The following is a 26297-nucleotide window of genomic DNA, read 5'->3' as shown; positions in this document are numbered from 1 at the left end:
ATTTTGAAACCAGTGTGTTTGCAATTAATTTTTGACAGGTTTTTCCATCCGGACTCACACAGCACCAGCTGAGCACTGAGGCGTACCTGTTTCCATGTCTTTCTGTTAACAAAAAAGAAAACAGCACATCTGATGTGCTTAATCTTTCACTGTAACATTTCTGGTGAAAGCACAGCAGCTTTTTTATTTTGTAAGTAGTTAATGGACAAAGTTGTGAATTGAAAATACCAACATTATAAACTCCACATCAGCCATAGACATTGTGTTTATTATTGTATTAAGGAACACAGAGTTTAAACTAATCCAAGCAGGATTGAGAATCGCTGCAGTAAAGCATTTGATTCTTAAAGCAATGTGCTGACTGATCTCAGTCATCAAGCTGGCAGAGCATGGCAACACCACGCTTGATCCAGTGCTGTGGGTGCTTGTTGGTGGGCAGCGTCATGGAAATGACAAAATTGGTGGAGTGGCCTGTGGTGGACAGCGTGCCTTTCCTTTCGCTGGTCTTGTATAGAGGACAAATGTACATCTTCTGAGGCTGACTGACGCTGTTCTTTTGAGCTGTTTGGCAGAAATGAAAGCAAAGGAACACAGAAAATGGGAGACAGGGGGTGATAAAATAATACAAGGAAACAATCAATTATGTACTTGAAAGAGATATCTGAAAACATTAATTGCATCCAGATTGTTGCAGATCTGAAACACCAGCTCTAGAAGTGTACAAAGTCAGGCAATACTTACTGGGTTTTACCCAGATGATTGGCATTGAGTCAAAGAGGACTTTGGGGTACTGCTCAGCCAGAACTCCACTGATAATAGAGAGAGACAAACAAACCCATCCTTATCAGGTCTCCCTATATTTCACTAGTGATGAACGAAGTAAAAAAAATCCTATATAAATCCTATATATATATATTAAAAAAAATCCCCATTACAAGTAAAGGGCCGATATTAAAAAATATAAATTTAGCCCAATAAAAAGTATTATAAATATTTAATTTTGAAATGTAATATAAAGCAACATAAAGTAGAATATTTTTATTAAATGCTCAAATGTGTGCTTAAGTACAGTGAATGACTTTTTTTCCTGCAGAGTAACAGCTTATAAGCTATACTGCTGTAAGCATATAGTCAATATTGTAAACCCAACGCTGCTGTGAGCATGTACCTTTCTTTGTCCCACCGAGCTCCATCAAGAAACAGTCCATTAATGTAAACACCATCTTCAGGCGCTGTTTGTATCTCGTCAAAAGGAAGGACCTGTAAGATAAAATCATAAAAAACAAACCACTAATTAGTAATGTCTACGGGCTATGACAAGATCTTTACATGTGAAGAGAGATCCAAAAGTGTGAGTCTCCAGACCTCAAATTCGAAGCTCAGCAGGTCAATGGGGATGTGGTATTTCCTGGCATAGTTCTGCATGGCCCCAGTTAGAAAGGCCTGGGTGAAGAAGAAGCCAGACAGCCAGAACACATTGGGCTTGCTGGTGTTAAACCAAACCTACAGGCACACAAAATAAAGTGAAAATATAATGAGACTGAAAAGATGCACAAAGCTTTGATATGCCGAGTTGAAACCGCTCATTCAAATCACTTTTGCTCACTAGTCTTACCTGCAAAAACTTGAGCCTTGACAGAAAGTCATTAATGTAACTGCCCAAGGGTTTGAGGCTGGGGTAAGAGCGCTTGGCCCATTTCTCTGGCACTTTTCCAACTACCAAACTGCCTGCAACTGCCTCCAGCTCTGCATCCATCACCACCAATCCCTTAATAGCCTTCAGCAAATTCTGCAGGCTGATACGAATCAAACTACACAACCTGAGAGAGCAAAGACAGCAGTTAAGTCATGAAAGAAAAATGATTGCAATGGTTATATAGCTTAAAACAGGGTGGAGAGCTGTCTGTTCATACGTGTTGTAGCGCTCCATCTCTTGGACAAGGACTGTGTTCATGCTTTCTTCATAGAGCACAGGAAACTTCAAGAGAGCTGCTTCTGTGTCAAAGTTAGCTGGGAGCTTAGGAAAATAAGCAAATGTGGCAGTTATAAACACACAGTGAAGTTGACACAGAGCACAGACAGAGCACAACACCAATATAGATATACTGGTGCTATCTGGACAATAAAAAGTAAATGTACGTAATACGCTAGTAACAATATGTTAACATGCTCACAATACATCCATCTATCAACTTTCTTTACCACTTGGCCCCCATAACCATATGGCTGGAGAGTAGGACTTCCTTACACTGTCTCTGAGAGGGAGTTGGGATACCCAGAGGAAATGCAAAGCAGTAAACACAAAGCACATGTATGTTTAATAGGGATGCTATTTTTTTACAGTGCTGCGCAAATGTTTTGAGCCATCACTCATTCCTTTATTTTTTGCTTGGACAATGTGATATAGGTTCAGAAATATACTGAAGTATGAAAACATACATAGAAATAAATGACATAAGCACGTAGTCTTTAGGAATGGTTCTCCAGGCTTCTTAAAGAACATTTCAGAGCTCCATTTTGGATGTTGGCTGCTTTGTGTTCTGTTACCAATGTTGACCTCTGAGTTCAGGCAGAGGCAATCCATGACTGATTGTGTTTTACTGTATGTTTTTCTATCCAAGTATGCTTTTAATGCACTGGCAAGGTGTGTGTGGGATCATTGTCATGCTGAAAAATTAGGCTGTTGCCAATCAGACATTGGTACTGCATGGTTGATCAAAATCAAAACTTTTCTGCATTCATAATGCCACGAAATTTGACAAGATCCCCAACACTACTGACTGAAATGCAACCCCAACCCATGACAGAGCCTCCACTGTGTTTCTCAGACGGTTGCAGATGCTTACTCCTGTCTACTCATTTCCTCCATACATACTGGCCATACATATTGGTTTGAACCAATACGTATGGAGCCAGATGTATCTCTCTCAGGTGTGTGGTAGGGCTTTTCTTTAGGTCTGACACTTCTTTTTTGACTTCCACTTGTCCAGTTTTCTCACATGTTTTAAGGACACACTGCACACTATGCCAAGTTGTGAAACAATTTGGCTAATCCCATATGGAAAAGATACATATAAATCTTATAAAGTTTGTGTCTGTCTTGTGTGAAACTTGTATGAAAAGCATACAAGAGTGAAAACAGATATAAGATCCTTAGAAAAATTATATAAATGAAACTTGTATGTTTTGGATACTTACTAAAACAATCTATGAAAGTGGCCACTTTCATGAGTAAATCATATAAGCCTTATATGATTCACTATATGAAGTAGGCCACATCTGATGAAGTCTTTTCTATTTCTTTTCCACATGGGATAGCTCACTTGGAATCACCTTGTTGGGGCAAAAATATAATTTTATGGCACTCAAACTCTGTTGACTTTGGCACTTTTTATAGATTCCACTAAAGTAATGGGAAATAAATCTGTGTTTTTGTGAAAGGGCCAAAGGACTCTTTGCTAAGTTGTCTGCTTTGTGTAGACACAACACTGGTCTATCCCTTGAGTTAGGTGTCTTTTTATGCTTGAATGAGTCATAGGTCAGTGTGGCTTAAAAAAAACAAAAAACATTCTTCTGAAAATGGTCAGGCTTAAGAACTGAACGAAAGATAACCGAAAAAGCAGTCAACATTCAAAGAAAAACTGACTTACTTTCCAAAAACCTGAAAAACTATTGCTGAAGACCAATTTTCAAAACATTTTGGCTCCTTGGGAGCAATTATAAAGAAACTAGGGGTGCTTCAAGACTTTTACACAGCATATAAACTAGTCATTAACCAAACTATTGGACTAATTACAGAGAATAAAAATAATTCTCTATCAAAAGGGAGGTTATCAACCTAAATTAATTCATCCAGGAGAAGCAGGAATATGTCCACCTGCACTGCAGTTACTGAAATCCACTGAACAGATGTTGAAAAATTTGGCTTCAGTCAAAACAGAGGAGACAATGTAAGACCAAAGTCGGTAAAATTGAAAGTAGTGTCTGGGAACTGAAAAATGTTATTTAAACCCCCACCACCCCAAATATGTCAATTAACTTAGCCGATGCTAAGATGCTGTATTTCACAGAATGAGTGAAATCTCGATGTGTGATGGTGCTTAAGGGAACATTAAGTAATTGCCAAAGGTTAATAGGATTATTCTGCATAAAAACTTATGGAAATCCAACTGTTGGTATTTGAAATGTTTTTGTTTGGACCAACCATGCCATTAGCATGGCTAAAAACTCCTAAATGAAGAGGAAGTTTGATTAAGTTGTACCTTGGTGAGGATGTCATTCGCTATGTCGTACAGCATGTTGTCGCTCTCAGAATGGGTTCCGCCCTCGGAGCCTCCACCCTGGGTGAGTATCAGTGAATCAAACAGTAGTTTTGTCTGCTGCAAATCTTTGGAAATGTCTACATTTTCGTGCATCCCAAACACTTCTGGATGCTGGCTGAATGGAAGTTCCTAGAGTACAACAAAGACACTGCTGTCAGTAATATACCATAAAATTGAAAAAAATTAAAGATTATATGCAGTTATTTTATATAAATTATATATACTACTGCTTCTGGAGTGTCTGCACCTTGATAAACAGAATGTAATCCTGATAGCTAGATTTAGGTGGGGCACAGTAATCGCCACTAGGTGAGAAAGGATAGCGAAAAGTCTCAATGATGTCCTTGTTGTAGAAGTCAGCCAAGATAGTCATCAGGAGCCGCCTGTCCCAATCATCTGTCACACGGCCACCGTAATTGCACTCTCCAGTCAGATATGTTATGGCCTCCAAGGGCACCTTGTCATATTCATTTACAAACAGCTAAAGATAAAAAGAGAAATTAAATGAGTTTTTGATGTTTTTTCTGGGTAGAAACACAACAACTGAGTTTTTTGAGTAAATACCTGTAGCTGTCTGATGCTTATGCGCAGGTCAGACTCATTGAAGCCATACGGAATATTCCAGCCCAAAGGACCAAACTTTTTCCTCTCCTGAACGAGAGCATGGAAGAAGCACAGTCCATACAGGAGCTTCTCCCAGCTCTATTGAGGAAATCCATTTATTGTGTTACACACCTATAGAATTAATACATAATTATACATTAAAACAAATCTAAATAGGTTTCCTCCTGACTCACCAGCTCTTTATTGGGACAGTTGCTGAAGAAGTTTGGATCAGAAATAGGATCTGACAAATAAGACTGGAGCAGGTTGAGACGGAGTCCTGTTGGGGGCTCATTTGTCATTTTCACTCCATTCTGCAGGATGGTCACTGGAAACTGATTGAATTGTTTTTTACTATACTGAAGGCTCTTTCAGATGACAGTTATATCTATTTAGTCCTTAAAGTTGTTCATTTATTGGTTTTACCTTGGCTGAAGGGTAGCTTGTGAGCCAGAGGCGGAAGTCTTGGTGGCATGTTGCAAGACTAAAGTCCTCACAGATTTTCTCTAGCGTGGGCATCCAGGAAACAGCCAAGTGGCAATTTTGTAAACACACCCATGTCCCATCCTGCATGGCTGTGGATATCATTTTAGAAGCAATGGGCCCCTGTCCCTGACCCAGAGAGATAGACTGGAACTTGGCACCACCCATGTTCTTGTCACTGGCAAACTTCAGCAAGCCTGTGGAAGGATAGTTTTAGTTTTTCTAAAAGAGTTAGTTTTCCTAGTTTCAGGATTTGACACTAACTTTATGTGGCCCTTTGAAAATCAGTAAAACAGATCTATAGAACTTACTAGCCATGGGATCAGCACCTGTAGACAGCACAAACACGAGTGGGATGGCAGAGTTGGAGTCCAGGTAGCTCTTACTCAGGTCAAAGGGAGGTGGTTGGACAAATTTCTTCCCTAGTTTGCGTTTCACATATTTAGTCACAGCTGGCAGTATCTTATCAGGCCTGAGACAGCGAACGATGATCATCTTTTGCAGATCATTGAGCTTTTCACACCAAGGAGCAGGCAAATCAATAGTGCATGGATCTTTGCTGTCATATATGGTCTTGAAGTCATCTGGATTTTTAATGAAAGCTTCTCTGCAAAATAAATAAAAATCCACATTGAGTAAACAGTGATGATGATGATGATGATGATGAGGAGGAGGAGGAGGCCACTTTTATTTTAGTGATTAAAGCTTGTTACTTCAATCCTCGTAAACCAGGGAGTTCACTGGCTCTGCAGATTTCATCCCAGCTCTTGTCCTGTAGCCAGGTGGGGTCAGGATTAGCAGTGGTGTTCTGGAGGCCCACTCCCCCAGTCAGCAGGAACATAAAGTCAGTGTGTTTAATCTCCCCTTTTGCTCTTAGAAGAAAACATTGATAAAAAAATAGCATCAAATATAAAAGTAAACATTCACATAGATTTGCACTAAGCATGAGAGTAAGAGTCAAAATTGCTTGTAACTTTAACTTACAGTAGTAATTTGCAGCAGAGAAGGAAGGAGAAGAGGAGTTTGTCTTTCTCAAACAGAGAACGACATATGTTGCAGTACAAGTTATAGGTGAAGTGATCAATAAGAAACTGAAGCCTTCTTTCCAGAATCTTGGACTTGTTACTGATGAACAAAAGGCAAAATACACAAAGTTTCCAAATAACACAGACAAACTAAAAGCTATTAGTTCTGGCAGATGTGTCATAGTTCATTACTTCACCATACCACTAACCAGGTTTACTCCTCCTGGATCACTTACCTGTCTTGTATGGAGTTAATGTAGAGATTAACAAACCAACTGAGAGAGTACTGGTACATCGGGTCAATGTTGGTCAGATCAGTAATACTGAAGAACAGGATGGACGAGTGTTTTGCAATAGCTCTGTAACCCTCTCTGGACTCTGCTATCTTGATCTCTGTCTTCTCTGCAATCTTGGAAAGATGTAAACATTAGGTTAGACTACGAGACAATCAAATTAACTTAAAAGACATCAAATTCACAATTCGGCTTTGATTTTACGTGTAATTCACACCTGCTGTTTCTTGGTAATTGTGTTGGACATGATCTTTGCTGAGTCTAGAATCTGAATGGCACTCTCATCTTCCAGGATATTTCCCTCAGAGGACTGCAGTGTCTCTAGGATCTTGTCTTCAGTTTCCTTTAGCTGCCTCTTATTTTCAGCTGACTGCAGGATTAATGCATTTCTCTCCTCCTCCAGTTCTGGCCTGTGGAAATACAAGTAGATGACATGAGTAAAAGAGCTATAAAAAAACGTTTCAGTCAATAAAATAAGTAACCATTTTGCAGGTATTACCTCTCCTTGGCAACAACAATCCCGAGCAGCTGGTCCTCCAAGCCCTCAGGGGTTATCATGAAATTGAGCAGGGACACTTTGGTGGCCAGCTCTGGTAGGTAATGGGGGTTTCTGAGCTTTGTTGTGATGTAGAAGCGGAAATCATTGGAGTACTCAATCACACTCTCCCCGAGCCTGATGCAATCAACACCGCCTAAGAGAAACAAACAAACAAAAAAAATTGGGAGCTAAGAACTGTCACTCTTTCTAAATTCAAAATTATTCTTTGGCATCCATTTTATACTTCTAGCACCTTGTTTGAAGGTTTGTTTGAGCAGCAATGGTTCCAGAGAAGGGTCCAGTTCTTCTCCTACATTTTCCAGCAGCAGTGGCGTTCCAAACTGAATACAGTTTTCTAAAGTTCTCATATAGTCCCCATCTGTTAGCTTTATTACACTCAGGCTGTTATCTTTCTCTGAATTCTTGACCCACTTGTTGGCTTGACCCTGAGGGTCAATCATTAAGGGCCTACAAGAACATTAACATTAGGTAATAAATGAAAAGGATCTTTTCACAAATATTTCAACATAAGTTTCACAAATTTCAGAAATACAAACTCACCATCTGCGTGAATTACTGACAATGACGCCGTTGTCAATAGAGAAAGTGTCACTGGGAAGCCCTGCAATGTTCCATGCCCTGATCTTAATGGGATCCCCCAGAGTTTTACTGAGTGAGAAGTCATTTGATGATGGAATGTTCTTAGACTAGAGATAGAGGGAGGTGCAAAGACAGATATTTATTTCCTAAGGTAAGTGATATAGACATAGAAATACATATGTATGACAAAGATTCACAAAAATGAGAGGAGAGAAGGAAGAACTTGTACTTTGCACAGTTTGGTCCACAACTTGGTGCATTCTTGTCTGAAGCCAGCTGTGAAAGCCCCCAGATAAGCGATGACACCGGCAGAGATAAGAACATCTCCGGTCAAATTATCATACGTGTTCTGCAGGTCGTCTGCTGCTTTAGACCATCTGAGTAAATAGTCACATTCAGTCACTGGTATGCAGTTATTCTTCAAATTGGAAACAAGCAACAGAACAAGGCACAAGGCAATAAGGAGGCCAAGCAGGTCAGCTGGGCACAGTTGTCATAGCAACTTCATGTAACTATGATAAAAGCATAGCTATAAGATGTAAAAACACATTTTCATTTTGAAGCTACCCGAGTGACGCAGATAAACTTTTAAGTGATTATAATTACAGGAAATTACTTGCCATCTGGTGGTTTAACTGCTAATTTTTATTGGTTCTAACAGTTTTGAAAATGTAAATGCCAACTGCTTGCTTTTGTGATACTCGGTCTTTCAAGCTTGGTATTTAACTTTCATCTGCGCCAATCTTGGTGATGGATGGAAAAAGCTTCAGAAAGTTAAGTATAGCTTAAATTCTTGAAATATAGCTTGAACTCTGAATGATTCAAGGAATCCATTGCTATATCCTTAAACGAATCAGGCTAACAGTTAAAAATCTGCATGCATGGACATACTTCCAACTTCCACCCATTGGTGGTGCTATAGTACTTCAGACGTGAGTCTTAATTAAAGAAATTGGCAAACTGCTCCCAGTCAGTGAACAAAATTTTTAAATGTTTTACTCTACAGTCCAATTAATAATAATAAAACAAAGAGGAAGAAGAAGAACTATAAGTAAACGCATAAACAAGTCTCCTCAGCTTCACTGCTTGGCACTGAAATATTTATAAGTGTCTTCATGACCTGGTCTTCTCTCCACCCAGACCACCGATGAGTTTTTCCGCCCTCTCCAGCTTCCTGGCGCACAAATCCACCTGAAATTCCAGCTGGGCTTTCTCCTCTGTCTTCTCTTGAAATGTTTTCTGAAGAGCTGCTAAGCGATCTTCAACTTCTTTCAACTCAGCCCTCTTCTGGTCCAGAAGGGCCATGGTAGCTGCCAGGGATTCCTGTGCCACTCCAAGATTGGCCTTCTTAGGAGCCACAACCTGACACCAAAGACGAAATCAATAAATGTGTGAAAAAGTAAGTGTGCAGGTACGATTACAAGTGGTTCGAATATCCAGAGACACTGCACCTTTGCCACCCTGTCATACACTTCCATTGCTTGGATCCATTTGCACAGGCCTTCCGCTGCAGAGGACGCCTTTGCCACTATACTGGGGTTAAAGTCGGGATTAGTCATGTACTCACTTCGGATCTTTTGCATCACATGGACCTGCAACCCAAAGACAGACGAGTAAGTTAGGGGTAAGTGCAAGTTGAATGTTTTTTAACTGTGACATAATTTTGACACTCACAGGAATGTTGTCCTTGTCATATATTCTAAGATCTCGTAAAAAATTCATATCACCCAGCAACTTCTTGCTTGGACCCCAGAAGTCAAAAACCTAGATAATAAAGAAAACATGTCACTCACTATGGTTATGCCATATTTTCTAACAGAATGAAAAACTATATCATTCGAATGAGGTTTAGCTGTGTTTTAAAAGACTAAAAATAAGTACCAGACTTTAATCATTTCACATGATTTAAGGTTTTTTTTTTTTAATTTTTGTTCTCAGTCTAACCTTTTTTCCAGTCCCAGCTGGATCAGCTATCTTATCTGGCTTTATCTCCTTCATCACACACACAGCTGCCATCACCAGTTTCACCCCTGAAGGTGGATTTTTCATAGACTTCACAATTGTGACATCAGAGGGCTGAAAAGAAATGGACAGCTTGACTTGCTCAGTTATCTAACTGCAATGATATGTAATGAAAAAAAGATATTTTGCTGAAGGGCGCTCACCTTCAAAGTGTCCAAGGCAGATAGAGCAGCCTCCAGGGCAGGGATAGCTTCAGCTAAGTCACTCTCACACTCATCCTTCAAAGCCTGGGCCTCATTGGCTTTTATGGTTGCTGCCTCCTCATCAACCCGCACAACTTTGCTCTTGGCTTCCACCTCCACAGACTCCACCTCGATAACCTGAAAATTAATACATGTTTACATTTAGTACGGATGTATGTATGTTCTGATACATATGTACTCTGGGGAGGATAGTGATGTGGATCGATTGTGTGAAATGTATTCACCTTCATCATTTTGGTGTTCTCTATCTTTGCCTGTTCCAGTTTAGGCTGTAGGTCTACAAGTTCCTTCTTCATCTCACCCACCTATGGAAATATATTGCTCAAATAAACTACTGCATAGGAATAATACAAGAAATAGAGAATAGACAAAACAGCTCCAGTGAAAATAGTATTTCATATACCTGAGATTCAGCAAAGGCTAACTTATCCAGGCCATTGGTGTACCTCTGTTTTGCCTTCATGACAGTGTCTCTTTTCTGAGTTAGCAGTTGTCGAAAAGCTGCAATTAGTTCCAGGTAGGATGTGGGTGTCACATAATTATGGCGACCAAGCTCAGAAAGGAATCTGCAAGTGAAAAAAGCATAATTAAAGGATTAGAAATGTACTTTACCTTTCATTATGAAAAGTATGAATAAAGCTCTCATACCTCTGTGAAAGCTCTTTGGCAGAGGTGTGGAATGTCTTGCAGATAGGTATGACCTCCTGCCTCTCATTTTCATTCATTTGTAGTGACTCCAGGAAGGAGTTGGCTACTCGCTCAAGAGCTTCCTCAGGCCATGGCTGTCAAAGTACAGAGAGGAAAGCGATACTAAGGGCAGGATCAAAGACGGCATACAAAGACAAGAGTGAAGACACAGAACAGGGTCTGCTAATGAAATTACATGTCCTATTTTCTTTCTTTGGTTTTATTTCCAGATCCAAGAGCACAGCTGACTCTTAACAGATACCTACATAGTTTTCAGTGATTCAGACATTTTTATATGTAGTATATTACAATGCACGCATGTTATAGTGCTCTACCTGATACCAGTCAATGGTACAGCAGTTAATAAGAGCTGGAAACTGGCGCAGGCGATTTCGAAAGGCATCTCCAATAGGACTGAATGCCACAACAATGTGCAGGTTCTCTTTACAGCGTGCCACAAAGAAGGCAAACAGAGTCAAAGGGCTCAGCTCCAAGTTCTTATTACCAGCTTGGGCAATGGGACGTACTGCCTGGGGAAAAACAGATGAAATGAGAATTTTATTGCATACAATTTCATAACGTTTGTATATAAGATTATAGGCTTATAATATCCTACCTCTATGATTTCTTGTTTCTCATCTATGGCAAAAAGATTGGGAACCTCTCCTGTATTCAAGACACTGTCCACGTCTTCTAGAAAAGCTTCATCTTTGATCTGAGCATCAGTTATCAAGAACACTGTCTTCTGTCCTTTCACCCCAGCATTTTTTAGCAACATCTTTATTTGAAAGGAAAGCAGTGAGACAGAGTACAGCAGCTAGGACTGCTAAAAAGCCACAGAATCGAATGAGAATAATACGACCAAAACACACTTGTATTAAACAGAAGTAACAGAAGCCTTTACAGCTTACCTTGAGGTCATCTCTCCACTCAGTCATGCCGTAGCTCTTGGAGATCTCTGGCTGAAACATGGTCATATGGGCCATGAATGTGGCCAGACGGGTGATGGATTGGCGTCCACTTCCTCCCACTCCCACAAGGAGGGCATTTCCTCCTGGCTGCTTTAAAACACGACTGACGCGGGACAAGTGCTCCAGGACATAGCTAGATAAGATTTTATTTTCAGTTAAACAAGTTTAAACACAAATTACAAGTTACAGATAAAAACATCTCATTCATTTACTGCACAAAAGTCAAGTCAACTTGTAAAGTTATTCCTAAAGAAAGAAAGAAAATCTATAAAAACTATATCCTCTTCGAAAGCTGTTTACCGGAAGATGACAAGGTTCATCCGATTCTTATGCATCTGGTTGTATTCTTCAAGACAGGACTTTACCACCATGGCAAAGTTTTCAACTGAGGGCACCTCAGCGTACAAACGCTCATCATCCTCCAGGTCAGGGTTCATGTAGTCACCAAACAGAAGATTTCGCATGTCTTCTTCAACCAGCTAGAAATTCACAATTTAAATGCCACAGATTCAAGCACATCAAGATCTAATTCTGCAAGCACATTTTCTTTGCTGTATTGTTTAATTTTAAAAGTAGTAAAGCACATGAAATAGTAAGGATAAGGGACTATCAGCTCACTTTGCTGCCTTGTTTCAGGTGATCAAAGACCTGGTGAAAGGATTCCTTAAAGTGATCTTTCACAATGCTGTTCATCAGCGTGTAGAGCCACACTCGATCGTCATCGTCTACCAAACGGTCATAATAGACACGGAAGACCTCATGGACAAAAAGCCGTATCATAGTGCGTTTGCTCTCCAGAGATCCCTTCTTAATCAGCAGGCAACCTTGGATAACACGTGAAAAGTCCCGCAGGTTGAAGGTATAGTGAGACTTGGTTGGAGTTGGAAGCAGGTTCTCCATGGCTTTCTTATAGACCTATGGAAAATAAAAAAACGTAAACATAAAGATGATTTAGATCCAGCTTTCTGGTCTTTGTGTTCCCAATGTCTATTTTTACAGCACTCACTTCCATTGTAGCTGTCACTATTTGGTTGCCAACAGTGAAATATTCAGGTGGGAACTGATTGTTTTTAAGATAGAAGGACACAATGTTGGAGAAAATGTGAACCATGGTGTCATCGCTGAAGGGATTAATGCTAAAAATGTTGAAATGCCGCAAGAAGCGTGAAGTCACAGCATTCCTTCCGCCGCCAGGGGGGCCCATAGCTGAGATGATCTGGAGATCAACAAGAGTGATCTTGGAGGTATCCTTCAGGTCATACCTGCAAGAGTAGATGAGGTCTGTTTGTTTGAAGAACAGCGCTCTAATCTAGTGAATTCAGTCCTGTTCATATATTTATATTTCTCTCGTTTGAATATGAATTTGTCCTGTAATAGTAGGTGGTTCATACCAGTTTCCATGGTCTATGTACTGTCGAAGAAGCTCTACAGGAGGCTGTGCTCCAAACTGTTCCAGTGCAGGCATGTTCATGTCATCTACAAAGATGATACACTTTTTTCCCATGGGGGGTCCAAACACGCCCTTCCTTCTCTTATCTAACCTGGACATGATGATATTCTACATGATGAAATAAACAGAATAAATACAATTTAAATAACTATAACCTCTTATTTGTTTAGAAACAAACAAACACCTCACATAATATATGATCACTAAAGCTGTTTCTCTACAGGGACATTATTTCACATACAGTGCTTAACAAATTTATTAGACCAGCAATGGTTAATTTAGCAGTATGTACAACTTCTTTGATCAAAATCAGATTTTTAAGGCTAACATTAATAATCACTGAAGCACATTATTATTTTGGAATTAAGATGGCAAATTACAGTTATTTACTTGCATTCCTGAACAGAAAAAAATATTTTTTTATTGGTTGAAAGTTATGCTTTTGACCAGTGCATCAGCTCAAATTTGGGTATAAAATGTTTCTTGTTCCTTTTATGTAAGTTTTAGGCAGATTTTCAAAAAAAATATTTGTTAATATTTATTTTCTTGTTTGTATGACAGGTGGTCTAATACATTTGTTAAGAACTGTATGTCTCATGTCTCTCACACTGACCTGAGTTTGGTTTGAACTTGTGCGGGCTGAAAAGTTGATGAAGAAGGGTAGGTACTGGTCTTTGTCCAGATTATTCATGAGTTTTTCCTTCACATACACAGATTTTCCAGTTCCAGTAGGCCCCACAAACAGGGAAGGACTTAAAGGCAAAACAAAACATATATTTTTAAATGTATTATGTTTGATTAAATGTATATAAATTCTGGCTATGCACTATTATCATAGTACTAAAGATGCAAAGATCAACAAAAACAGTTTTGACCAATCCCTCAGAGAATACTGACACTTCGTAGTTGATGCAAAGATCCATCAAGTAGTTGTAGCGAACTGTGTCTATGGTGGGTACAATGATCTCCTGCACTTTGGTGGTTTTGTCACCCAGGTTGATGTTTTTAATGGACTCATTCCAGTGAAACCATTTGCCTTTCCCTTTAAACTGGAAATGAAAGAATATATTATGATTTTCTGGTATAACACAAGCAAAAGTCTTCTGAGTGACATAATTACACAATACCTCATAGAAATAGTCATACACTAGCCCCTTCTCCTCGAATGGACACTCCCATTTTCCCACAGTTTCAGGGATAGGATGTTCATTTTTTTGTCCTGCAACAATCAACCTGAAGAAGCTACTAAATTTCTCTCTACTGTCTGCATCACAGCTCCCACCCACAGACCACACGAGTGAGAACGCAAATGCTGCCTGCGGGCAAAAAGAAAAAGTAGCAGTGCAAAGTGCATATACAAAAAACATATTTGCAAAACATTTGCAAGGTGCAGATCCTAACAAATATTTTGAATAAATAGGTTCAAATATTATATCAAATTCTAAAAGATATAAGCCCTTTTACCATTATCCAGCAGCGGATATTTTTATCAGTTTGACCCGTCTTCACAGGTTTAGTGAGAAGCATCTCAAACAGTCGACACAAAGACACCGCAATGTTGCTGTTGCTCCTGGAAACGACTTCCTGTAAACCAAACCAAAATTTAGCATGTCAGATAATTTTTGTACTGATATAATATAATATAATATAATATAATATAATATAATATAATATAATATAATATAATATAATATAATATAATATAATATAATATAATATAATGTGAATAACACATACACTCCCTGGATTCTGAGGCCACTTACTCTGCAATGTTTTCGAAGCATTGTGAGAGCGGGTGGCAGGAGCCAGTGGAAAAGCTCCAGTAACAAGGAACGGTTGTCTGGAGTCTGAAGATCATCAAGAAGAGTGTTCATCCAGGAGAGCACCAAGGGCTTCCAGCCCAGCTGAGATGGTTCCATGTAGATCATACCACATCGACTGACTGTGGCTGGCTTCATTTGGAGAAAATACAGAAAAAAGCATCCTATCAATTCAAGCTACAGAAATGCTACAGTAACAGTCTTATCAAGCACCTTTTAGAAAGACAATTTTCTTCATAAAAGAAAGGTTATCATTTAGCAAATTAACTAGAAATTATTTGACATTTTAAAATAGGATTAGCAAATAACTTTATTAACTGCAAACATCCAACTCACAGAGGCCTGTGATAGATCCATAGCTTCAAAAATCAAACTCATCTGATTTGACATCTGGATGATCTCACCGCTCATCAGGCACAACTGTCAAGGAAGCAAAAAATAAAAAGGTATGAAAAACAGAAAAATATATATAATTAAAATATTATACACGAAACATTATTTTACTGTGCAACATGTACCTTTTTGTTGTCATCCAGCACCGTGTTCATGCTCTCGATCCATAGTGTATCTATTGGACCATCAAACACCACCCATTTACGGTCAGGAGTGTCAGCCGATGCAAACTCCCGAAATGTGTTAGCCACAATCCCATCTGTCCACTAAGAATGAGGATAAAAAATTAAAGCCACCTCTATGTTAATACTGTAAACACACTTAGCTTTTATTTATCTGTAAAACAAAAGATCGATGGCACGGGTTTACCTCATGAGAAACTAGGTCAAACTGTCCAAACAGCTGTCCCATAGTAATTGACTTTGGGTTTAACGTCATAAAGATGACTTTCTCCTCCTGGCCGTGTCCTCTCACATTCATGAGAGTCAGAGTGTCAGCTAAAACATGTAGCACTTTGGTCTTTCCAGCAAAAGGCTCTCCCACCAGCATGAATCTTAAAAACAGTATTTATAACAATATTTATAAATCCATATTGAATTTTAGATAATTTCCTCCAAGCCATTTTCCAATCATGTGAATATCAAGCAGGAAATCATAATATAGTACACCAGCATGGAAACTGAAACACATAACATACCCGTGCCTAACAATCATCATCTCATAGGTCTGGATCATCTTCTGTATGAAAACGTCTGTTGGCTGTACATTGTGATTTTTGCAGCATTCTTTAGCAGCCTCTAGAAACAGCTGACAAACAAAAAACAGATTCTAACACACATAACCACACAAATAAAGGGTTTTGTTAGATTTTGGGCAAAACAATATGGATCCAAATCAACACTGACCTGGTAATCAGCCTCGGGAAGGCTAATGCCTGGGAACAAATCACTGGTGATTCCATTGAACAGCGGAATATCATGGGAGAGAAACTTGGGCTCATTAACATCCTTTATGGATCTCAGGAGCTGAATGTTAAAACACGAATAAGAAATTGAAAGGATCAAAAACTGGCAATAAAGTTCACAATCAGGACACAAAGTATAGATTGATGTTCAGTAAATACCAGAATGTCCTCATTCTCCTTGGGATACTTGAGCTTGAGGTTTCCTGCAGCCACAAGGACAGCTTTGACAGCCCTCATGCCATAATCATAATGGAACTGAGAGGAGAGCTGCTCTGAGCAAAGCCTGTAGGTCATCACAATCTTCACAGAGAGAGGTTTGGCATTTAAGAACCCATATGAATACAGAGATATCTCTGCTATAAGTGCATAGTTGGGCACCATCATGGCAACTGTTCGGAACAACACCTGCACAGAGAAAATATTAAAAAAGTTGAACAGTAACATACATTTTTCAGATTATACTTAAGGATGTGTAGCGCATCAGCATGTGTGATTTGAAACAGAACAGCAATGTGTATGCTATGTATGATCAAATATTTTACTGGTAAAAGACCTTGAGGTTGTCTGGGAGTTCTGATCGTCCTGCGTAGCCAGGGTTCATTGTTATGGACACAAAGCAGTTGGGATTGAGTTTGAGCATGGTCCCTTCAAAGTCAAAGTACTCCAGCTTCTGCTCGATGGCCCTTTGGATACAGAGAACCTGCTGGGCCACTACAGACAGCACTTCCAGCTCAATACGGTTGAATTCGTCAAAGCAGGCCCACGCACCAGATGAAGCAAGACCTTTAAAAAACTATAGGAAATTACAAGTTAGTAAACCATGTTTTGAATGTCTGAAAAAGCATTAGAAAGGAAAATTTTCAACTTGTGGATGTTACTTTTCCCATAGCCAGATAATCCAGTCCATCTGAACAGTTAAAGACGACACACTGCACAGCAAGCGCTTTAGCCAGATCCTTAGTCGTCTCTGTCTTTCCTGTTCCAGCTGGACCCTCTGGTGCACCACCCAAATTCATGTAAAAAGCTCCAATCTCAAAAAGAATAGTTAAAATATGATGTCAGTTATCACTCCTACAGCAAAAGCAAACGTATGGAAGTTCTGAAACATATTTAATTAACTATTTTTAAGAAATGTTTTCTTACCAGGGTTCGATAGCATCTGTCAGTCAGAGGAGTGATGACCAGGCGTGGCGAGTTCCCCAGATACTCATAGGCATACTTAACATCACAGTTGATTATGCGAACGCGAACATTATCACTACTCCAGTAATAACGAAGCTGGGCCAGCCACTGAAAGTCAGCTTCTTGTGATACACCTATTAAAAATCCAGAAAACATTTTAATCGCTGTGCATTTTCTCTTTATTGTTCAAAGGTATTTTATATAATAATGCATAATACTAATAAACCTGTCTTATTCTTGCAGTACCTTTCTCAATAAGCTCCATGACTACATCCCTGGCATGGACATCAATTGTGACCAGAGCTCCCAAAGTAATCCGTGTTTGCTTGGCCAGTTTTCCTCTCACCAGCTCTACGATGTCATTCAGCTGACTCTGAAGTTTCTGATAGTAGTTCTTTAAACCCTGCAGAGAACAGCCGGCTATTATTTTAGTTTCTTCCCAGGGTGATATTTTTAAGGTGTCTAGTTCATTGTAAAAGATACTCAGGTCACTTGGTCAAGAGTGAAAAACATCACTTCTTTATTAGAAACATGTAAAATGACCCACGTTAGGGTGTGCTCTGATAGCCTCATGAACCTCCAATGTCCAGAAAATCTGTGAGGTGCAAAGTACCACCTGCCCAGGCCACTCCGTGACCCACTGGCTCCGTGGAGTCTCAGCGTATGCCTGCCAAAGACACCCATATACATCCATTCATTTGTCACTGACTCACATGCATATATATATATAGATGCACAGGATCATACACAGTATGACAGCATTGTAAGTAAACCATAATACTATTTCAAATTAGGTACGAAGAACAGTGATCTCACCACCCTGGACCGGGCTATTACATCTCTAACACTCCGAAGCATCACGTCTTCCACCTGAATCAGCCACTTCTCCACAGCTCCTTTGGCTTCGGACGTGGAGATGTGCTGGATGAGCTGAACGCGCTCCCCTTCACTGCTATACATGGCCTGAACAAGAACATTGTGCAGTTTAATCAAAGGCTTAATCATCCACACCATTATGTAATGAAAACAACATGTGTGACTGCCTTGCCTGGATATCCAAATTGGGCAGAAAGTCTAGTTTGGAAATACCCTCAAAGCACTTCTTCAGATGTGGCTGCACTCGCTGTGGATCCTTGGTCTCAGACAGAATCTCCAGCATTTCATCGTTGGACAAGAAGAAGAACCTAGCACCAGGGTTAGCATTACATATTAAAATCTGTGATAATATGAAAGATCTGGACAGAAATAAAATCTGCAAAAAAATCTTTTTACCGAGGAAAAAACAGACGTTTCTTCTCCAGATATGCATTCAAGCCCTTCATAATGCTATCAAGAAGGGTGTTGGAATCTTGCAGTTTCTCTAGCAAACCAGGTAGCGAGGTTGCTGGGAGAATCTATGTTAACAAATTATCCAGTTAATCAACCAAAAAATTTTAGTTTTAGATTTACTTTCTGTAAATGTAAATGCATTTTTTTCTTACCTTAGGGTTCTTAACACAATGCCTCATAACCTCTTTATAGTTCCTGTCAACAGTTTGAAAAAGTCGCCCCTCTTCTGGAATCTGCTGCATGATGTCCTTGGATGAAAAGATGGGCTCCAGGTAAAGCCACTGGGCTTGTACTTTCAGCCACTCATCTATGGTTTCCTGGATACGAAGCAGGCGCTCCTCCCATTGCTAACATCACAGAACAAATGGTTAAAGCTTTCTCTATATGTAGGAGGTTAAAAAAAATACCCCCAGGTGCCAAATTATACAAATTTAATAGGCAAATTCAGCATTTATTTGTTATGCAAATATAAAACTTATATTAACCTTGATTTCATTTTCAAAGGGCTTTATGAAAGGTGAGCCCCTCATAGTCTGAGTCTTCACAATCTGGTCATCTAACATTGTCTGAATGTCATCTAAGGTAGTCAAGATGGAAACGCCAGTCTCCCTGTAAGGTTGATGGTGAAAGGAGACACTATCCCAAATGCCCACCATGGTTTTCATAGCCTTCTCAAGGGAAAACTCCTGTAGCGAGTAATAGAATGGACATATATCATTTAATGCACAGAGTGTAACCTGTATAAACACACACAGACTTTCAAAATCTTCTCACTTTGCTGGCAGCAGCACTGATGGACTCAAAGTCTTCCAGGTATGGAGCCAGATTTTGTTTGAGAACTTTCCGTAGCGTTGTACCACTATTGGGGGTGATTTCATATCTAACTATCTGTGACATCTGGGTCCAGTGGCGAGATCTGAGGCCAGGGTTACACAAGATGGACACCAGGGGGATATGTTTCTAAACACAAACACATTCCTTTTAATGGCATTCCATAAAAAGCAACACTTTGTTAATGAAGTCTTTTTAAATATCAGTTGTGTAGAATACCTTAAAGTTTTTAATCTGCTCCATTACAGCCGAACACAAACTGACAGTTGGGCTTTCTTCCTTTGTCACATCATCCTCAGTAGGGTGTCGCCTCCTCTTCTCAGAGATCCTCTCCATCTCTTGCGCAGCCTTAATCTTTTTCTGTTGGAAAAACTTGAGCATCTTGAAGATTTCCCTATAGAATTCATCCACTTTTACCTCCATCGTCTCACCATTAAGGTCCTGGAAGGAGCCATCCATCCACCTAGGCACAAAAGAGACAAAAGGTTAGCAGGATTTAAAAATTAAAAAAAAGGAACAGCATGCATCAAATAGGAATCTGACCTGCTCTCTGTGCGCTGCCAGTTCAGGACAAATCCAAACAGCTTCTGATATGGTTCGATATTCTCTTTGATGATCTCAACTTCTGGGAAACATGTCAGGTCCCACTTGTAGAAGGCCTCTTCCTTATTAATGAGTGTAATAGCCTCCTCAGCCTCGTGGAGAAGTTTCTGAACTATTCGGACATCCGCAACATACTGGTTTAAAAAAAAGAGATACCAGTTATAGCAATGCTGCTGAAATGTTTTGCTATTGATTAGCGTCTAAGCTGGAAATAACAAAACAAATAATACGGTCTTATTGTTGCTGTGTAATAAATATGTCAAAATAACATGCAATTTAGGCCAGGAGTATAAAGTTGTATCACTGTTTGCTCAATTTTACAGTTTTTTCAGAATTGACGTTTTTAGCATCAGGCTGGAGCAACGGATAATCTACTCTGTTCAGAAGTAAATCACTATTACACGAAAACCGAACCCGGCCAGGCATAGGTCCTGAAGCTTGGCGATGGCATATATTGGACAGACTTTCTCTTAAGCTAAGCTATCCCTAGCATGGCCTACTTTGATTTTTGATCCTGTGGGTGTGTCTTGCTCTCTGTCAAGCTTTAGGTGCTACCCTTCTGTGCAGCTGACTCTACTCAGCAATAAGCCAGAGTACTTAAGGTGATAGTAATGGTGACAGTGTTTTGACTGTCTTCTTCCCTTTAATCAATTAAAATACTTTATTTAATTGCCAAGTTTGCTTTCTTGTCTCTTTTTTCAACCTAGACCAGGGGTCTTGAACTCCAGGCCTCGATGGCTGGTGTTCTGCAGGTTTTAGATGTGTCCTTGATCCAAGACAGCTGATTTAAATGGCTAAAGTACCTCCTCAACATGTCATGAAGTTCTTCAGAGGCCTGGTAATGAACTAATCATTTGATTCAGGTGTGTGATATCTAAAAGGTGATATCTAAAACCTGCAGAACACCAGCCCTCGAGGCCTGGAGTTTGAGACCCCTGACCTAGACCCTCCTTTGTTGCTTCCCCATATCCACTAGACTTTCAAAGAATGTAACAAACATATTTACTGTACAGATGGGACAGGCAAGAATACAAATACAGAATTTCCTAAAAAAAAGAAAGGAAGAAAAAACTCTTTCATTAAAGGTATTCTGAAACATAAGCCATGCTTTACCTGCTGCATCATTTCCAGCTCAGAGAGAAATGAAAACTCGTCAGTCCTGCGTCCCAACTTTTCAAGCTGCACCATTAATTTTTCTCTTTTAGCAACCAACTCATCCTCTCCTTTCTTCTTGGCCTTCTCCATTAACTGGAAAACAATAGAGCCGTCCAGAATCAAGATTATTCATAACAAAACAAAACACTCATGTTATATTGAACTAAGCACACGCTACCGCATTACCTCATCACTGAGTTCAAAAGTATGAAGGATGTTTTGTGGCCAGAGAAAAACAGTTGAATTAAGCTCCATATCCTCTGCTTCAATGACGTGGACTTCCAAGAGGTAGATTAGTCTGCAGCATGCTTCCTGTCAAAGCGAGACAGCAAACCAGGTTAGAATTGATGCAAGACATCAAAAATTAGTATGCTTTTATAACAGGTGGAAGCAATTACTGGTTTATTTACCTTAATTTTTTCATTAAGCTCTGCAAGACCTTTACTCTTAGCTTCATGTATAAAGTCAAGCATCTGAGCCATTTCCTCTGTATTCTCTGGAACTTTCGAAGCTCTCATTCTGATGTTTTCAAACTCAGAGCAAATCCTTTTACAGAAACACACACACACACAAACAAGAATTAAAATGTGACCAACTTAAGCATAGAAGGACAGATTTGTTTGGTAGTATTATAAGAACTGACTTACTCTAGATTTTGTTCATGGTGCCTGGAGACTAATTTCTTCAGAAGTACTTCGGCATAAGCTTTGGCTTTGTTGGCAAGCCCTTGTTTCAGCTCCTCACAGTCCAGATGGACCATTGTGAAGCGGGCTTTTGATGGGAGGCTCATAATCTCCTTTGACAGAGCACGAAACTCCTCCACTTGCTTTAATAAGCAGTGAGATTACACAATGATAGTCACCAGAAAACAAGATAAAACAAGATAAGGCAAGAATCTGAATTCAACTTTATGATTTGCTACCTTAGTGTACTCATCAAAAGAGTGTTCCTCTTCCATAAACATCTCTACTTTAGCCTGTGCAGTTCCATCAACCAGCCAGTCGTAACTGTCAACTACAAAATAAACCACAAATTTCACCAATAAACTGAAGTAATATTACTGGAGTGCTGATTACAAATGACCATATTATGGCACGTTACCATAGTTCTGGAAATATTTCTCAGGCTCCTCTAGATTTCTGCGCACAGCACTCTTCACGGTGGCCTGAGCCCAAGCATGGATCTCATCAGTGACCTTGGCATCCACAAATAAAGATGTGTTTTGTGCCAGCCACGACTGGACAGTTTGTACTTTCTGTAGAACAATGTCATAGATATCATTACCAGCTCTGAATGCATTATTGGCAAATTTAGCATAAATTTGGCAAATTTGACACATTTGGCATAAAGTGATAATTTCACCTGAAAAGTGTTTGTTATCGCACTTAGAATCTCAAGAACAGCAGCTTCCAGATCTTGTAAGGCGGGGTAAATTTCCATCTTTTCATCGTCAAAGGTTAAAGCCATCCGAAAGATGGGCAAGCGGTGGTGATTGCTTGGATCAAATACACCGACAAACTCCTCCACACTTCCATGAAGAAGAGATTTCAGCTAAGAATTTACAGAAAAACATATGCATGAGACTAACTGTGCAATTAAGAAACACATTTTACATATATTTAAGCTTTTCATTAAATGAAACACTGTGAAATACTGATTTTACTAGCTGTCAACTGCCAATTATGAAATGGTCTTTATGACATTCTTCAGGTTAAAATATAGTGAGCATCATCTTACCTGATTGGAAATTAGGGTGGAAGCACAATTGTAAAAGGAATCAATTTTCTCCTCTTTAACTCCCTTGAGAGTTTTTTGATTTGTTAAAAGGTGGATGACTTTGGGAAACCAGGTGTTCATGATGCGATCTTCTGTCCTCTTACACTCCACAGCCATTTTGTTCTGTAGGCTCTTAGAATCCACGGGTCCTGAAGCTCTATATCAACAGAAGCCAAAGTAAAATCAAATAGAAGTCTATATTTGCTGAGACAGGTCAAATTTGCCTGTTTGCCCTTATGTCCACATCCCTCACCTGTATGATGAAAGCTCAATTAGGACCAGTGAAGAGAATGTTGTGTTTCCAAGATCCAACAGAGTCTGCATTACAGGATTAAGAATATGCAAGTTTGCCTTTATCATCTTCTGGCTTCTGATAAAACTATCATGCCATGGACGGGAGAAACTGGGAATTCTGCAAATGATCAAAAATACAGTTTAAAAATGGGAACATAAAAAGACTGATGAATATTAGTCATTATGTCTAAATCACAGATCTAAACGCACACTAAGGACTCACTTTGGTTGTGTAGCGCTCTGTTTTTCTGAGTTCAATCCATCTGCCTGTGGATTCTTTAACACTGTGCCCACTATAGGAGATCAACATACCAGTGATACATATCTGGTTAGTTTAAGACAATCTAGATGTTTAGACTCGAATCTTTATGATCAGCAGATATTGTCATTGTGCAACATAACAATGGCCATAAAACACTTAAAGTGAGTTGAAAAAAACCTGCAACAAAAAGTCCTGCAAAATCCTGCTACCCCGGAGCCCCAGTTTTAACAAGAAATCACTTTGGGGAAGTATAAAGCCACAGAAAAACTAAGGTATGGTGTCTAAGCTGCTTGGAAGACCATGCAAATGTTTACATTTATATGGATTTGAAAAAGAAAACTTTCACTGAATTGCACACCCCTTCTGCTTCCATTAAAATTAGTAAGTGATTGATCTGATTTGCAGTCAAATCAACTGATTGTGTGACCACCTCTATCAAAGGAAAACATCTTGTTAGTTTGCTAGTCCGGAGGATTCAGGTGTGTTTTAATGCAATGCCACACTGTTCCCAGGAGTAGACATCCCAGCAAATCCATGCCAAGGTCTGACTGTGCAATGCTCGGAGATGCTCCAAAAAAAAAAGTAAGAGGTTAACTATTTAAAGCCAGAACCATGAAAACTAAACAAGTGTGGCTTGTTATGAAGGATTTCCAGGAGAAAAGCATCTCCTCTTTAAAAAGAACATGGCAGCACAGCTTAGGTTTGCAAAGTTGCATCTGATCAAACCCCAAGGCTTCTGGAGTAATGTCCTTTGGACAAACAAGACCAAAGTGGAGATGTTTGGCCATGGCACACAGTGTCTTGTTGGATGAAACCCAAACACAGCATATCAGAAACACCTCACATCAGCTGTGAAGTACAGCACTGAATAATCTGACACTGTTTTGGAGCCACTGAGTCCACCATTGTATACCAAAGTATTCAAGACCCAAATGTGAGGCCATCTGTCCAACAGCTAACACTTGGTCAAAAATAAAACTTTTGCAGAGACCCAGTCAATGTCCAGACCTCAACTGGAGTGAAATGCTGTGGTGGGACCTTATGAGAGCTGTGCATTAACAAACGCACACAAACCACAATCAGCTGAATCAACATTGTAAAAAACAGTGGGCCAAGATTCCTACACAGCAATGTGGGAGACTGATGAAATCATATAGAAAACTATTACTTCAAGTTACTGCTGAAAAAGGAATACAACTTTCTTCTTTACTGTTGGAAAACTGTTTTTTTTTTTTTACTACATTTAAAAATTAAAGTAAAACATATTTTTGAAAGCTTTCTGTTTTTAATTTCAGTACCTAGACTCTTGCACTGCACTGTACATTCATACAACATAAATAACTGGAAATACCTGTGTACTTTACAATTACACTATTGAAATTGTCGCTGACTTCCTTGCAGAGCTCCTGCAGCAGTTTTTCTGACTCGGGGTTGCCTCTTAGTTTTGCTGGGACTCGATCTACAATCGAGTCTAACCACTGCTGCTGAATAACTGGACATTCGCGTCTCTCCACACACTGCTTAAGGAAGTTGTAATTCATCTGTAAAAGTGGAAATACATTAAATAGTCAAGGATTAACATAGATGTTAATGGGGTTGTCTGTTCACATAACAAATTTAATACTTAAAAGTACACATACCATTTTTTTCCGTTGCTCACTAAGCATCTGTAAAGTACGGATTGAAATATACCATTATTTTGGGGAATATTTTCTTATTTAGCTAGTACTTGTATGTATGCATGCATAAATAAGTAGATGCCATACAGAAGGTGGAAGCTGTGGCTCTGGGGACAAGCTGCGGACAGCTTCCCTCTCTCTGCACTGTCTTAAATCCTCCGCTGCTTTAGAGACCCTAAAAAATTCAAGCAACAAACTGCCACACTTCAGGAAACAGAAACCAATATAAATACCTGCATATGTCAGACATATGGACTATTTTAACACAGTAAAAAAAATTAAATAAATCATAGCTGAAGAAAAGACATACAGTATCTTTTGGCGTTGCTTTACTTCCATTTTGCTCCTTTTGTGTCTCAGCAGCTTCTTGGAGACCTTGGCTGCCTTGGCTACCTTCTCCGCTATTTCCTCCTTCTTGGCTATGATTTGCTCAATTTCTCCAAGCTGTTGTGCCCCTTTTATAGGGGGCAGGACTGGAAAGTCGGACATCCTTTTCTGTGTGTTTTTGAACACTCCGGGAGAGGTGGCCATCTCTGACAGCAAGAAACTGAAGAGAACCAGAAGAAAAACCAGCTGAAAGACTCCAAGCTATTTGGTTAACTAACTTTAGTGTTCTGCTAACATTTGACCGTGAACAGGCAAACGTTACGTTGCATTATTTATTACAGTGTTTACCTGCAGTGAAAATCTGTCGATTCACCTGTTTGTTCCTCCAATACATTTACGCTTTGCTTAGTTTACTCATAAATAATCACAATTTAGTCTCTGAACCGACTTGTGAAGCTTTAACGGCGTCGTTACCATAGAAACAG

General features: G+C 39.5%; 1 protein-coding gene across 1 annotated transcript; it reads right to left on the bottom strand.

Annotated features, from left to right (window-relative positions):
• Window positions 1-156: 156 nt before the first annotated feature.
• On the bottom strand, window positions 157-26297 carry dnah12 (dynein, axonemal, heavy chain 12). Its single transcript, XM_006796355.2, has 74 exons — window positions 26161-26297; window positions 25796-26032; window positions 25573-25660; window positions 25447-25473; window positions 25158-25347; window positions 23768-23837; window positions 23504-23662; window positions 23212-23407; window positions 22837-23025; window positions 22576-22729; window positions 22397-22488; window positions 22122-22300; window positions 21885-22020; window positions 21661-21786; window positions 21433-21567; window positions 20260-20453; window positions 19936-20179; window positions 19660-19845; window positions 19371-19571; window positions 19038-19232; window positions 18829-18950; window positions 18605-18740; window positions 18373-18519; window positions 18104-18223; window positions 17803-17959; window positions 17518-17690; window positions 17253-17405; window positions 16928-17167; window positions 16534-16779; window positions 16316-16435; window positions 16108-16217; window positions 15780-15963; window positions 15536-15676; window positions 15354-15437; window positions 14961-15149; window positions 14662-14781; window positions 14325-14513; window positions 14095-14246; window positions 13811-13949; window positions 13139-13305; window positions 12754-13009; window positions 12366-12662; window positions 12048-12226; window positions 11688-11880; window positions 11393-11554; window positions 11112-11306; window positions 10738-10871; window positions 10493-10655; window positions 10314-10394; window positions 10030-10206; window positions 9809-9940; window positions 9539-9628; window positions 9316-9456; window positions 8985-9226; window positions 8094-8241; window positions 7826-7971; window positions 7518-7732; window positions 7226-7418; window positions 6944-7136; window positions 6670-6842; window positions 6393-6533; window positions 6122-6280; window positions 5720-6015; window positions 5352-5605; window positions 5120-5260; window positions 4887-5024; window positions 4570-4803; window positions 4263-4451; window positions 1914-2017; window positions 1616-1820; window positions 1366-1503; window positions 1169-1260; window positions 742-809; window positions 157-561 (listed from the first exon to the last, which is right to left on the bottom strand). The coding sequence occupies exons 2-74, from the start codon at window positions 26014-26016 to the stop codon at window positions 368-370; spliced, it is 11934 nt and encodes a 3977-aa protein (XP_006796418.2). The 5' UTR covers window positions 26017-26032; window positions 26161-26297; the 3' UTR covers window positions 157-367.

Source organism: Neolamprologus brichardi, chromosome 20, assembly GCF_056152115.1.
Source record: "Neolamprologus brichardi isolate AB-2024 chromosome 20, ASM5615211v1, whole genome shotgun sequence".
In the NCBI taxonomy this organism is placed as follows: domain Eukaryota; kingdom Metazoa; phylum Chordata; class Actinopteri; order Cichliformes; family Cichlidae; genus Neolamprologus; species Neolamprologus brichardi.
This window is presented reverse-complemented; position numbering and strand designations above follow the sequence as displayed.

Excerpts from the sequence above, each read along its gene's own strand:
- dnah12 (XM_006796355.2), bottom strand. The coding sequence starts at position 26,016 with ATGGCCACCTCTCCCGGAGTGTTCAAAAACACACAGAAAAGGATGTCC. Across the intron at positions 23,838-25,157 it reads TGTAATTGTAAAGTACACAG|TGGGCACAGTGTTAAAGAAT; the intron begins GTATTTCCAGTT and ends GATCTCCTATAG. Across the intron at positions 22,730-22,836 it reads CGATAACAAACACTTTTCAG|AAAGTACAAACTGTCCAGTC; the intron begins GTGAAATTATCA and ends ATTGTTCTACAG.